The sequence below is a fragment of the Amblyomma maculatum genome, chromosome 3 (assembly GCF_055883805.1).
Source record: "Amblyomma maculatum isolate TAMU_Amacu chromosome 3, ASM5588380v1, whole genome shotgun sequence".
Lineage (NCBI taxonomy): Eukaryota > Metazoa > Arthropoda > Arachnida > Ixodida > Ixodidae > Amblyomma > Amblyomma maculatum.
The window spans coordinates 22,289,579-22,305,086 of NC_139346.1; the positions used below are offsets into that span (position 1 = coordinate 22,289,579).

General features: G+C 43.1%; 1 protein-coding gene across 1 annotated transcript in view; it reads right to left on the reverse strand.

Annotated features, from left to right (window-relative positions):
• Positions 1-15,508, reverse strand: part of LOC146194329 (uncharacterized) — a 327,933-nt gene that overhangs the window by 140,119 nt on the left and 172,306 nt on the right. Inside the window, exons 16-17 of the mRNA XM_084597350.1 lie at positions 14,582-14,652; positions 13,243-13,307 (exon numbers count right to left, since the gene is read on the reverse strand). Of these exons, the coding sequence (XP_084453476.1) occupies positions 13,243-13,307; positions 14,582-14,652 (136 nt within the window). The remainder of the gene's footprint in view (positions 1-13,242; positions 13,308-14,581; positions 14,653-15,508) is intronic.

Sequence of the window (15,508 nt, forward strand, 5' to 3'; positions counted from 1 at the left end):
GAAGCGCTAATGTGCATCATGAATCTCTGAAATATGTCTCGAAAAGTTGAAACCAGCGCTGCTGACAAATTTTACTGCACAAACCTGAGAGAGTAAAGAATTGTATCGACGTGAGCAGGCTTCTCTAGAGCGGTCGAATTGTTTCGGCTGTGCACCATATAGAAATCTTTTTAAACCTAGAAAAGTACAGATAAAAGTAATGAAAGTAGTAGCTTTCAAGAGTAATTTTTGCACCCAAGCTCTGTTGTTTAGTTATACACAGACAATCAAAGCCTAAGCGCAGGTTTGAATCAACCATAGAAATATTTCTGACATGCAAGCATGTTCACGTCGTACGTGCACATAAATTTCTCCCGAGGAAAAGCATTTACGTTTAAAACATTCGTCCAACTTTCGCATGAAAAGGAAACCTTGGCTATCATGGTTCCTCCTTGAACTAAAGGTATCGCGTGATTTTTTGTGTATGAGTGAGAAACCTGCTGTACACTGCTTTTTTTTTATTTGTTACCCGCTAGAAGAATTCTTAAAGCAAATACGTTCTCTGAAATTCAGTAATGGTGCCGAAATGCGCACCGTCCAGAATTGTAAGTCTGCCTCAAGGTACACGGCGTTTATAATCAGCCCGGAACCATGTCCCTATTTCAGGTTATTGTAAACAATAAATTAAATCAAGTGTTAGACGGTTTCGTGCGTTTAAAATGCTGGTGTTCGAATCGCCGAACGCAGGATGAAGCGCTTACCAGTGACTCATACTGCAGCACGGTTATTTTTCTGGATAAAGGCATTTGCCTGTCGAAGCAGCGCAGCGACGTACTGCGGTCGATCTCAAACGTGGCATCATCCTTCACATTTTCTGAAGCATGTCTTAAGCCACGAAATTATCGAACACCCACGCACTTTACCCACGCTTAGATGAAAGCGCAGTTCTTCACCCGTAGGTTTTGCGGAGCAGTGGCGCTGCGTCTGTGGCTATGTGAACTAGGCGCAACTGCCTGTTTAGGGCGACTCTAAGGGACGCACCTAATGCACTTCCATTGCGCAGCCGTGTTCTTGGTTTCGCTTGGGCACGTCAAACACTAGGCAGCGCAGGCTTCCTAACGAACGTTTCGTCCTCTGCACAGCCGATATGTGAATCATAGGCGCAAATATCCCTCTCTACAGCACTGAGGAGCATTTTTGCAGTACAATAGCTGAGAGGCCTTATGCGACTGCTTTAAACCGTATAATTGAATGCAGCCAGTTATAACGCAGCGCCACTTAGTTTAAATTAGGACCCCCCCTCCCCCCTCCTTAGCATTACTAAACAGCCCACCTGAGCAGCACTAATACCTAGATCTTGAGGATTTAGCCCTTTCACGTACCGCTACAGCTTAGCCCGAATACTTAGTCCTATGTCTCTGCACAGCTACCTATGACTCCTAATTAGGGGCTCATTAAGTACAATAGAAAGAAGTCGCAAAACATTGACTTTCATGCATTGCAAAAGCATTGCTGGTTTTTGTGCTGTGTGGCATCATGAATCTAACTGGTCCACTTAAGGGAACAGGGTAGGTCCTATTCTTGCCATGCATTTTAGGCTATGTTCGTGACCCTTTTTCTCATGATCTGCTGGGGTTAGAACATTAGCAATGGTGGCATTGTAATCAGCAATGTTAGGTAGTGTTACTGAACTAGGATAATTTCTTTTTAAAGGTTAGTTTTTTATTATCATTTTTTTACTGGACCCACCAAATTTTAGAGCCATAATCTGCAGTAAATAGCCTGTAAATAAAAATCGTCTGCAATAATACTTATAATCCTAGTTCAGTAGGCTATCTGTAATGTTTGCTCAATGTCTGGAAAATTTTATCTCCCTTGCGCCTGTAGTTTCTTAAAAAAAGGGTCAAATGCAGCAAAATTTGGTGTTTTGAGATAATTGGCTTTGAAGTGGAAGAAAGAGCTTTATTGCAATATAGGACTATAGAAACAAATTCTCACGCATTTTTTCAATAGCCACCAGCCTGGCAGTCCCCTCCATCATCAACACTTCTGTTCTGCGCTAGCTGCCTTGTTTTCCGGGCCTCCTTAGTGACCAGTCGTGTAGCCCTCTCTGTAAAGTACAGGCGCCGCCGGTCAGCTTCGCGCAACCATTGGACTGTAAACCGTCCTGGAGAAACTCTGAATGACCTCAGAATCTCGGCTCGAGCAATGCTGCCATCATTGAAAGTTAGCACAGCATCCATTGTCGCTATTTTGAGCATCTTGAGACCAAGAAAGACATTTTTCGGAGCACGCTCCCATACAACGTTGTTGAACGCCTCATTCGCGTTCTGTGTTTTTCCATGGAGACATTTCCGGAGAAGCTCAGGCTTTGAGAGCTGCTGAAACACCGGCTTCACTGTTTCAAGGACCGCTTGCAGACGCCCAGACGCAGACGCGCACGTGGTGCAGACGCAGACGTGGTGGCCGCGGCGCCCACTCCTGGGTTGTGTTGCGGAGAATTGGCGTCGTTGGAGATCGACTTATGCCGGTTTCCGTAGAAGAGACGTTTTTTAAAGCACTTCTTTGGCTTTGTCATTACATTACCGTTAAATAACCAGCACAAAGGTATAAACAAACTCGTATGTCCGCGAAAACACGCCGAAACACGAGCAAAATGCCGCGCGTTGCGAGTAATCCAGCTGCGTCTTAGGATTCGTTTGGCTAAGTAAAGTATGCTAGCTAGGTTTTCACTGTTGCGAGATGAGTGACTGCCATTCCGCTAAACGTGACAAAAAATTGGCGCTGAAAAATTTTTATTTTTTTTTTCAGCTTAGGAAAGCATAGATCCCGAGCAGGTGTCAAAGGGGGTGTGGCTAGATGCTGCCTAGGTTTCGAAAAATGTTGATTTTGAGGTAAATATTTTGCGTGCGCGCAAATGAAAGACTGGGCTATGTTAAGCAAAGAATAGAGATTTTAAATTACACAAAAACAAAAAATCGATTTTTTTCAGAAATTTTGCCTACCCTGTTCCCTTAATATTTCTGCTTCCTATACACTACCTCTTAGATTGCTCATCCCCGCCAGGGTGGCACATTGGTATGGCAGTCGTCTACCGTGCCCAAGGATGCGGGATCCAACACCGTCCTCGGCGGCCACTTTTCGATGCAGCCGAAAAGCAAGGTTCCCGTGTGCTGTGCGACGTCAGAGCAAGTTAAAGAACCCCAGGTGCTCGAAAGCTCCGCAGCCTTCCACTACGACAACTTTATAGCTTTAGTCACTTTGGAATGTTAAACCCACAAACAAAACTAAACCTAATCATAGATCGCCCTTTGCGAAGAGTGACACCCATAAAACCACCAATCTCATTCGCAGGCTATCTGGTACCAACGCTGTACTGCACGGCATTGCAGCTGTCCACAGTGCCAAAGAAAACCAAATTCAAAGCAAATAAGCCTCAGTCCGCAAGCCGCGACGCTGTGGTATTCCTAAAGGGCTTCGAATCTTCAGAATCTCGCACAAAATATTTCATTAATGAAAGAGGACTGCACTTGACACAAGCTGACAAGGCTTAGAAAATATATTAAAACGTCGCTTCGGCTTTCTGAGAGGGCGCTTTCTGCAGCTTGCTGTCGATTTTTTCTTGTGCCTAGTTTCCTGTCATCATTTTAGGTTATTTGTTTTTATTTATATATTTCCAATACCTCAAAGACCTCAGGAGTACGGGGTTTTACATGAGGGGTAGGCTTGACAGTATTGTCGAGATTAACAAAAAAATGGTTTTCAATGGTGGTTCTGAAATGGCTTGGGTTAGAGTGAGCGACGATGTCAGCGGGAAGATCGTTCCAGTCGATGGCTGTCCTTACAAAAAATGAGTTGAGGTGCGTTGTCGTTCGGGCATATGGCGGATAAACAGCCAAGGCGTGGCTGATGCGACTGGATGTTCGATGAATCGGCATAATCACTGCTGTGCTAGATGATAAGGCATGAAAAAATTTGTGAAAATATACATAGTCTAGATATTTTACGGAGTGCTTGCAAGCTTGGGAGACCGGCATTAACTTTTAGATTAGTGGCGCTAGTATTACGAGAATAGTCAGAGAAGATAAATCTAGCTGCACGGTTTTGTTTTAATTCAATTGTAGATATCAAGGTTTACTGCCCTGAGGCAATAAACTTCGCAAAAAAAAAAATGAAGGTTTGAAGATGCGGGTCCATCAATGCGCGTGCGTACTCCAATTTGGGCCTTACAAGAGGTACATAAGCTAGATGTTTAACAAAAGAAGGTGCCTGAGCTAGGTTACACCGAAGAAAGCCAAGTGTGCGGTTAGCATCGTTAGTAACGGATGTAACGTGAGAATGCCATGTAAGGTCACTGGAAATTGTGACACCTAAATATTTCAAAAAAGATACCGAGGAGATAGTAGCTCCGTTCAGTAAGTAGTTGTACGAAGAATAGTGTTGTCGTCTGTGGAAGGTAATTAGGGCCGTTTTGCTAACATTTAGGGTATTTAACCAATTTCGACATCATTCCTCGACTTTTGCCAGATCGGCCTGAAGAGCCAAATTATCAGTAGGGATATTAGAATAGATGGAGCTGGGTAGGTCATTAATATAAATAAGGAAAAGAAGAGGACCAAGTACGGTACCTTGGGGTACACCGGAGAGCACAGGGGTGAGGCTGGAAGCGTAATCGTTAGCGAGAACAAACTGGGAGCGGTTAGTAAGAAAATCTTCGATCCAATTAAATACAGATGCATTTAAGTTAATTCTTGACAGTTTTAATAATAGTCGCTTGTGGGGAACCTTATCAAACACTTTTTCGAAATCTAAGAAGAGTGCATCAGCAGGAATATTAAGGTCTAAGTTGGCCCTAATGTCGTTTAAAAACAATGCAAGTTGCGTGTCACAAGAAAGGCCTTTCTGAAAATCGTGCTGATTGGGATGGAAAAATTTGATGGATGTTAGGAAGTTGATTACATGTGCGTAAATAACGTGTTCCATGATTTTAGAAACATGCGCTTGTGAGAGAAATGGGGCGAAAAGTGTTACCTGAGCCCTTCTTAGAAACTGGAACGATCTTGCCCACTTTCCAGTTTTGAAGGACTGTGCCAGATGATAAAGACTGCTGAAAAATGTGTGTTAGGATTATGCTAGTTATATGCTTGGTGTTCTTCAAAACCTTTGGGTTGATGACGTCAACTCCTGCCGATGATGTGAGCTACAAAGAGTCGATAATTTTTGCTATGCCATGAGGTGTAAATGTGATGTCCGTCATGTTCGGATGAGTTAAAATGGGAAAGGGAGGGAGGTTTGCGTTAGTCTCTCGAGTGAAAACCGCACTGAATGTACGATTGAGGGCCTCAGCAATGTCGCCATCAGGTAAATGAATGCCTGACTCGTTAGTTAAGAAGACGCGTGTATTCGAACGTTTTGGGTTAGTAATCCTCCAGAACTGTTTAGGGTTGTTGCTGTTTAATAAAGGTAGCGTCGATGAAAAGAATATCGTTTAGACTTTACTAGGAGCGAGCGAAAAAGTTTTAATGTAGAATGATACTTCTGCCATGCACGTGGGGTGTTAGTAGATTTTGCCGCTCTGAAGTGTCGTTTTGTTTTGTTTTTTAATCGTTTAAGAGATGATGTAAACCATGGTGATAAAGGACGGTCGCGAATAATCTTGACAGGTATGTACTTTTTGATTAGGTACTGCATTTTAGTTATAAACATTGACCAGTTTACATCAACTGAACGTTCTTTATACTCAGAAAGGAATATGTCGCAGAATTCTTCGAGCTCAGTGTTGATAGATATGTAATCACCTTTGTCGTATAATGATATTTTTCTAGTTCTAGCGTTCAGACGTTTGCGCGTGCAGTTAAATGTTCCGAGGATTACCATGTGGTCGCTAACGGCGTCAAGATAACTGAGGGAAGAGAGATTATCGGGATGCGTTGTTAATATGAGATCAAGTATGTTAGAAACGCACGCGGTGCTTCTAGTTGATGAATTCACCATTCGTGATAATCCAAACGTTAAACACGTGTGAACGAAATGACTTTCAATGGTTTGCTTCGAGGTTGTAGCTGCGAGATCGGACCAAATAACTGACGGAAAATTGAAGTCACCAAACATGAGGATGGGCGCGTTTGGAAATTGGGACGTTACAGCATGCAGGGCGTCGTGAAACTCTGAAACAAAAGTATTAGTTGTGTCTGGGGGGCGGTAGCAAACAGCGATGGTTAAATGCGGATGCGCGGCATTGCATTTAATGAAAAGAATTTCCAGCGGAGAATTTATTCGGACACGAGTGCACAGCAGTGTGGGATTAGCACCTTTATGGACGCCGCCGCCTCTCCGGTCGAAGCGGTCGCATCTACAAATGTCGAAATCTGGAAAGCAGGATTCAACATCGGAGTCGTTAATAGATGCGTTAAACCAGGTTTCCGTTAGTACTATTAAGTTTTCGTGGGATGTGCTGATAAGGCTGTTTAGTGCATCACTCTTCGACAGGAGGCTTCGGACGTTAGTAAAAAGAAAAGAGATGTGGCCACATTTCTGAGGTTGAGCTAATGCGGTTTGCTAGGATAAACGTTCTAACACTTTCTGGCTTTTATGATCACACTTATAAAATAAGCTTTGTCTCCCATTTTTAGGACATCGTACCGGAGTTTGTAGGTAGCATTTTCGGATTTTGCAAATTGTAGAAGGCGTTTTCGGGCGGAGCGAGTTCGAGGGCAGAAATCTTCGGATATGCTAACGCCAGATCCCTTGCAGTTTTTGGCAACCCCAAGAACTGACTCCTTATCTTTGAAGTGGGAAAACCTGACGATTACAGGTCTGTTGCTGCCGTCTTGATACTGACCCAGCCTGTACGCACCATGCCATCGTCATCACCATCAAGTTGATTACGCCCATCTAATTGACCCGATCCTGTGCTAAGGCGGCATCCACTTGACCCTCGTAAACAATGTCATCCGTTCATATAAACCTGCTGCGCTTTCCATCCATTGAGATTCCGTTTGTCACCCTTAGCAATCATCGGCTACCTCACCATCACATTACATTCCCTACACATGCCTATTTCTCCTTCCTGTTTTGCACTAGGGCATCATTAACTGGAATTATTTATCTGATCCACTGCTTCTATGTGTCAACGGTACACTTATTTTCCGTACTGTAACCTATTCGTTGTCCTCAATGTAAGTATAGAGCCCTTTTCGTTAGCCTCCTTGTTGCTGCCACATATGTGAATACCGGTAAGATACAACTGTTATATACTTTTCTGTTGAGAGATCCTTCCAAGCTGCCATTCATGATCTGCGAGTACTTGCCAAATCGGTTCCATCCCAATCTGATTCTTCTAGTTATTTACCTTTCATGTTCCGAATTCATGGCCACTGCTTGTCCTAAATAGATCAATTCTCTTATCTATTCCAGCACTTCGGCACGTATCGTTCACTTATGTTCCTCTCCGAGGTTGCTAAGCATTAGCTTAATGTTCTGCACATTATTTTTAAGGCCTACCTTCCTGCTTTTGCTTTCAGATTATAATTCATTCTTTGCAAATCACCCCCTGAGTAACCTAAAAAGCCAATATTATCAGTGAATTGCCGGTTACTCAGGCATTTGACTCAGGCACTAGCTGTTTGCAATCCAGGTCCCGCAATTATTTAAGCATACGGCATCATGATTTTTATAATTTCATAATCGCCTTCAGGCGAAGTCACTTGAGTTGATTGTGTGAGTCAGGAGCCTACAAGCATCTAATGCCATTTTCTTCTGTACGCTCAAGGCCCTTGTCAAGCCATACCGTCACTCATTGAAGCAAATGTTCGCTTGCAGGTGTCACGGTTGAAAGAGGCGGGTTTTCTAAAGAAGGTTAAGTTAGCTAGTGCTAAAATTGTGTACCGCAAAAAAAAGAAGACAGAAGCAAAGGATGAAGAGGCGTGCGATACCCGCGCGCGATACCCGAAACGTGCGATACCCACGCACAGCGTAGGCAGGAGGTAGCAGTGACACCTTACATTCATACACTATTGCACAATCTGAAAAAGGTATCATAGCGTTACAACGTGAAAGTCGTGTTCACCTGCACTTGACAACATTTTTACAACTATAAAGAGCAAAAAACGCATCTCGCATCGCAAGATCGAGAAATCCCAGAATCTGAACAGATATGCAGTCTGGGAGAGGGTTGTGTCAGCACCGCCTCTATCACCCTTTCCCTAAAAGAGCTGAACTACTTGCGCATGCGTGAATGATAGCCACGGGTTTACAGAACGTACATAGCCGTGAATCCTTCCAAAATAAAAATGTTGTAAGTTCCGCGCCCATCCTTGTCGTCTCGTCCTTGTCTACGTATATTTTTGACCTGCTTTTCTGAGAGCCATGCATCAACACGCCCATCTTGCCATATCAATTATATTCCTATATTATTTTCAGAATGTTTAGCTTTTGGATTGGCTGTGCACCAAATTCCAGGCCATGTATCACAAGTAATCATTCTTGTTGATTGTCCGTATTTATCTCTCTTCAAACCTAAAAAAAAAATTATTTTTCAAGTCGATTCCTGCATTTTTGTGTTGCGTGCACTTTGAAAGAAGGCCGTTTTGTCTCGGTCCCTGATCATGCAGGTGTTCATTCAAATTAGATGACTGATTACTTAGCGAGATCAGCCCTTAATGTTCCTGTAGTATATCCGGTTTAAGGTGAACGACATTCTTGGCTCACGCGCCGTGTACAGAAAGTGTGATCGGAAAACATCGAATACACTGCCACTAATGGGAAAAAACTATCGTGCGGGAATCGAAACACTTTTTTTCTTTATTGCGCGCTCGGCTAGAGATCGGAGGAATAGTGGTTCGATTCAATACAACAGGAATCCTTCCGATCCCATACCGAGCGTGAAGACCATTAATCCACTCCGGGTTGGTAAGAACTAGATAGTACTTCTTCTCTTGGGTGAGGATAATGGTAACTATGACACTGGCAATGCAGGCACTGATAATTTATTTTGTTATTCAACATACCCCTAAAAGCCCTCATTCTAGGGTATTACATAGGGAGGGGGGGGGGGGGGGGGGTCCGTGTTAAAAACATGTAACAGGAACGTTATTAAAGAGCAAATGAACAATAGACAAGCTAAATAAAACATGGGAAAATAATTAAGCAGCAGAGGATAAAGAAACAGCCTATAGAAAGCAATAGAATACAAAGGATAGGGTTAAGAAAACAATAAGGCGTAACAGAAATGAACGTACTACTGCGTGTGCGTATTGCCAAAACAAGTACATTTCAAATGCCAACGTCGGTGCGGATGAGATCGTGAAATGTGGAGGCGTTGAATTCAATGGCTATGTGTGCTGGTAGATCGTTCCACTCTATGATAGTACGTGGTATGAATGACTTCGAAAATACGGATGAACGACACGCGATGCGCTTAACTTTGTGCGGATGATCGAGCCGTGGAAAGAAGGCTGATGGTGATAGGAATAAATCGTAGTGGAGCTATGTATGGTGATACAGTTTATGGAAAAGTGCTAGCCGTGATAGTTTGCGGCGGAAAGACAAGTCTTCTAATTCGGCGCGATTTTTTAGGGCAGTGACACTGGTCGTATGTGAGTAGCAGAATAAATAAAACGCGCAGCACGGTTCTGCAAGGACTCAGTGTTAGCTATGAGATAGGCTTGTTCAGGATCCAAGATGGCAGATGCATATTCAATCTTCGGACGAATGAGCGTGAGGAACGCTAGTTTCTTTAGTTTCTTCAGGTGGGGGGGGGGGGAGGGGGGGGGGGGAGCCTGGCAGAGGTTGTGCTTTAGAAGGCTGAGTGAGCGGTTCGTGGATGCTAAAGTTATATTAATGTGGTTGTGCCATGTTAAGTCAGATTGCAGATGAACTCCAAGGCACTTGAAGGTAGTAGCAATTTCTACAGAGTTGTTTAGAAAATAAGTTGTGGGAATGCGAGCGCTGCGAGTGAAAGACAAAAGCTTAGTTTTGGAAGTATTAAGTGGCATAAGCCAAGCTCTGTACTATGCGGTCTGCATCAAGGTCAGTTTGCAAACATTTTTAGTCAGTGATAGAAGAAATATTTCGGTATATTACGCAAGTCATTGGCAAAGACCCTATTTCGAGAAGACACAGAGTTGGGTAGATCATTAATATATATTAAAAAAAGGAGTGGGCCAAGGACGCTCCCCTGTGGTACCCAGATGTGACTTTAGAGTGAGTGTAGTTGTAGTTATTAATGGAGGTGAACAGAAGTCTAGCGCTGAGGAAGTCCGCAATCCAAGTAACAACAGTAGGGTGAATATTCAACTCAGTTTGAGTATAGCCTATGATGAGGACAACGGTCGAAAGCTTTTGAAGAATCGAGAAAAACGGCAATAATTTGAACACCAGCATCAATGGATGAATGCAAATCATGAACGAATCCGACGAGTTGTGTGTCACAAGAGAAGCCCTTGCGAAAACCGTGCTGGTATTTGAAAATTATGTTATTGTTTTCCAGGTACTTAAAAATTGGCTGTGAATGACGTGTTCAAGAAGTTTGCAGAAAGTATTCGTTAGTGAGATAGGGCGATAGTTAAGCGGAGAAGAACGATCACCGGTTTTGAAGATCGGTGTTACTTTGGCAACACGTCAGTCATGAGGTATGAGACCAGATGATAATGATTGAGAGAACAGGGCAGTTATTATTAAACAAATGGAGTGCGATGTGCTTTTAAGTATTTTATGATTCAAGCCATGTTGGTCAGAACTGGTAGAAATCTTAAGATTATTAAGTAGGCATTATATACCAGTTTTATTAATATTTCGGACATTGATATGTTAGGAAAATTATTTAAGCTGGGCGCTGACGAGGTGTCTTCATTAGTGAAAACGGAAGAGAAAGCGTCGTTAAATAGCTGAACACAGTGGGCTTCAGGAACTGGAATCCCATCATTATCAGTAAGAATTATATCGGGATTGCTATTTGGGTTTATCACTTTCCAGAAACGGCGAGGGTTATTTGCTAACATAGATGATAAGTCCTTAATAAAAAAGTGGCGCCTGGTTGACTTGAAAGACGTTTGGTAAAGCTTATCGCATTCCTTGTATTTTTCCACGCACTCGAAAGATGGTTCTTATCTGCTTGCCTGTAAAGGCGCTTCTTTTTATTACTTAGTCGACGAAGCTGTTGGTTGAACCAAGGTGCACATTTATTCTCTTTGATTGTAACTACTGGGATGAAGTTATTGATAAGGTCAGTGAGAGTATCTTTGAACAGTGTCCAATTTTCTTCAACAGAGCGAGATAACAAATCATTCAGGAACTCCGGGGAAAAAAGATGCAGTTTGTTAATAATAGACACATAGTCGCCTTTATTGTAGCATCGGATTTGTTTTGTTCTTATGTTCTTTTCGTTGAAAAAGCAAGAAAGATTGCCAGTTTTAATGGCATGGTCAGAAAGCCCATCCAGGTGATTTAAGTCGGAGCAGATGTCGAGATCGATTGACGACACAAGGTTCAAAATGTTAGCAGAACTAGTTGAGGATCGCGTAGGAAAATGAACGAGTTGCGTTAACGAAAAATCAAGGCAGGAGTGGAGAAAAGCTTGAGCTTCATAGCAAAATGACGAAAAGGACCCTGCAGTGGCGTTGACAATATGGTGCCTTTAGTTCATGATAATGATGACAGCAACGATATTAATGATGTAACGATGACAACGACGATGCATTTAGATTAGGATGACAACGATGACAGTAGCGACTGAGATTATGATATTAGCAATGACCATGACGATGCTCCTAATGATAATGATCACAGTAGTGGCGACAATGACGCTGCATTAGCTATGATGGTATTGATGCCAGTAGCGATGAGAATGACAATGCAGTTAATTATAATTATGATAGCGATGACAGCGATGATGCATTTAGCTAATAATGACGACAGTAGTCATAGTGATGATGACAGTACCGATGACAATGACGATGCAGTTAATGACAACTGTCCTCTAAAGTGGCTTCTGCCATTTCCGCTCTTAGGCAGACTTATGCACACTCTGTAACTTTTTATTTAATGAAACAACACCTGTCAGCTTCCAGTTCGTGGGCACAGTTCCTTAGTTAACGTATTTTCGCACTGGTGTACAAAGTATACTGCCAGCGCCTTTGAGCAGTTCTTCAGAACCGCTGTGTAAATGTTATCTGGCTCGCAATCTTTAAGGGCGTTTAGACTATTCAACAATTTCTGAATGGCACGGACACTAAACTTAACAGGAGATATGCGGTCAGTATTAAGTGAGGATACATACGTTGTTAGTAAGTTTAAATTAACATATATGGAAGCAAACATTCGTCCTCACTTTGATCGTCATCCATTTTTCATTAAGGTTGCGAGTTAAAAAAGACATGACTATTTGTTTGATCTGTTATATAAAACAAGATATTTGCGCAGGTCAAAATTAACGCAAGGCACGCATGCTGTGGTTTAAAGTAACACGTTATCGTAGTAAGGACACATATTGCACTCGTAGCAGAACAAAATCCAGAAAGGTAAGCAAAACAACGCAAGAAAAATCATTAGATCAAAGAGTAAGGTTTGCATTGTTTTGAGCAGATGCAAATGCTACCGCGCAAAATTATCCCTTTCTTCCTAAATTTTAGTTTGTGTGCAGAAGATCTAAGAGAATCTATACGGAACGAAATGGCTTTGATGTAGATGACAGCTACACCAGATCGTCAACAAGAACGCTGCTCACACAAGCGTAAGGCATACTTTCAGGTGTCATCGCTCATGGCAACGCTCCGCCTTTCGTCCAGCTCTCATTGAGGTTGCCGTGTGGGGTCCTGGGGTACTTAATATCCCACTTTCAAAAGCGTTTGCTTTGACCAACACTGGCAAAACCGAAACCTGAATGACTGCGCCTGTAAATTTTTTGTGATAACTTTTGCTATGGCGACAAAACCATTTCATTTCGATCAAGCTTGCTCAAGTTAATGCGGAATATGCCATCGCTGTTACGTTAAATCTTGCACCGACCAATGTAACACCAGTTCAAATGCCACTAAAAATTGTGAATAAACTGAGAACACACTCATGTGAAACTACGTTGCAGCTGACTAGGATCCGAAATGGGTATGCGTCATAAGGGTGGCAAAACAAAAGAAAGCGCCGTCTGTCCTATATTTGTCCTGGTCACCATAGGGACAGTAGAGGCCAAAAAGAGTACTCAGCTACCGTGTCCTTCGTTCATGAAATGTGCTGGCTGTGCATTTTTATTTGCGGAGTGGTTCTCACCTTTTGTAGCCGCATGCGATGTGAGTGAACTGTGACGACCAACACTTTGCCACTGTCTTGATTACCTACAAGATAGGTTAAAACAATATGTTAATATGTTAACATTTTACAAACAGGCAAAATATTTTACACCACCGCACCGAAGGCGATGGCCTTTTAAAAGTCCCAAAACTTGGTGTGGTTGATGCTGGCACTCATCTCCAAAGCTTCCTACAACCAGGCGCCGAACGGAAGACTTTAAAGTCACATTAAGAATTTAAAAATAAGCTTTCTGTAAAACATTACGTTTTGCATTACTTTGTTCTCAGATGTTCTAAGCAAATTATGTAACAAATGTTACATTCTTACATAAAAGTGTCTGGTTTGAAAATAGGGTGGACGGGGCCGGGTGGCCTGTGCTGAAAAATCCAATGTAAGAGGCGATAACGTTTTCACGGCACTCACTACGAATGTGCTTAAGATAAAAATTGCCGGAACCACGCCAGCAATGCTGAGCATTCCAGAACCAATATTACTCATGTCATCCTCTACACATGCCCACACGCTCCTGCGGTCTATGGGTCCATGAACGCCGACAAATGCTGCCGGCCACGTTCCCCACCGGCCTCATGTGTGCCTTTTGTTTGACCTCCCTCGTAGCTAAGAGAGATTTCATCGCTACAGCAAATGTCTTGCTCAGTTTCATTTTAATGATAAGGAATCCCTTAGAGGAAGGAGTCACCTCGCATGAGCTCGTATTTTCTGATTCACCATTGGAATTCAAACGACTAATGCAGGAGTCACAGACGGCGCTACACGTTCATCCTGGCATTGTTTCAAGCAGACATTTTTCATCAGTCATTGACTCAGCTTTCGTGACTTTTATGGCGACAGTTTTTACGCGAAAAAAAGTACGATGAATGCCTTTTTTTAAAACTGCCACCTGGATGATACAGAAGTGACATAATCTCGCCAATATAAAGTTCTTACCGTGATTTGAGGGAAAGCTGAACTGTATAATTCATTGGCCGAACATATTCAATGTCACTCGCTCTGCATATTCAGTTAACCTCGGACGCTCACGCGGGCTATATTGAGCGGTGCAATGGACACAAAGCGTAAGAGTTCACTTAGTGATGAACACAAGCGAGAGACCGCTCTGCAAGTTACAACAACGTCAAACCTGGCAACAACCTTTACGACTGCGTGCACCAGGATGGCCATCGTGGTTAGCGGGCAACGATATTTTGCGAGATGCCATTTCCAAGAGTCATTTACGAACACATTTTGAGGCCGTAGAGGTCGGCAGTGTGCTCCCGTTAAGTGATCCTAGCAAGTAGTCGGTGGAGGTGCGACTCACCTCGTCTATTCCGTTGACTCCGAGGAAAGTGTCCATCTGGCCAGCGCACGACATGTCTTCAGAGTCCTCACCTGAAGCGGAAATGGAAGCGAGTTAGCCTATTGTGCTCCCATGTCAATTTCAGCCATGATCTCCCTTGGATCGTTCCCCGACACTTCGTAGACCGCAGGACAAGCTGTCGGGTTAGTTGGTGTTGCCCATGATTGACAGAGCTTAAACACATGCATAACAAAGAACGTTAAAGTGAGAAGTTGAGCGAGTTGGTAGGTATTCATGCTAAACGAGCGCGAAATAACAAACACGGAAGAGAAGACACCACGACACAAGCGCTCGCTCGCAACTGAATGGTTTATTCGGGAAAAACAGCTTAACAACACAAGAGAGGGGAAAAACAGACAAAACCCGAAGACGCATCAAGAATTCAATAAGGGAATTAAAACACGCGCATGATAAACCGTGAAGCAGAGAACACCAGCGCAAAAAAAGCACGCGCGAAACTCATTCGTAAACAAGAAATGCAACTTCAGGGGTTGTTAGGGTGAAAGAGCGGGCGCTGACACATGTGCCAATTGATTTTGAGTGTAGAGCTCTCGCGTGAATATGGTAGGGTGTGGGAAGAGAGCAGTAGTATTCTCGAATTTTGGAATACATCGCGTACGCTTTCCTGATCTTTTAAAATCCCGTAGGTTAGAGCGGTTTTGTCTGAATGAATTCTTGTGGTCGAGGAGGCGTATGTTTAGGCATCGTCCAATTTGGCCAATGCAAGCGTGACCACAGGAATTCGGAATTTGACATACGACATTTTTGCAGCATTCCACATATTTGTTGACATGCTTGACGCCACATGTTTTGCTTACAGGACGGGATGCAGCATATCCGCCCGTTCTTGAACAGCCGCGCACAAGTGGTAGAGCTTTGCGGGCGCGG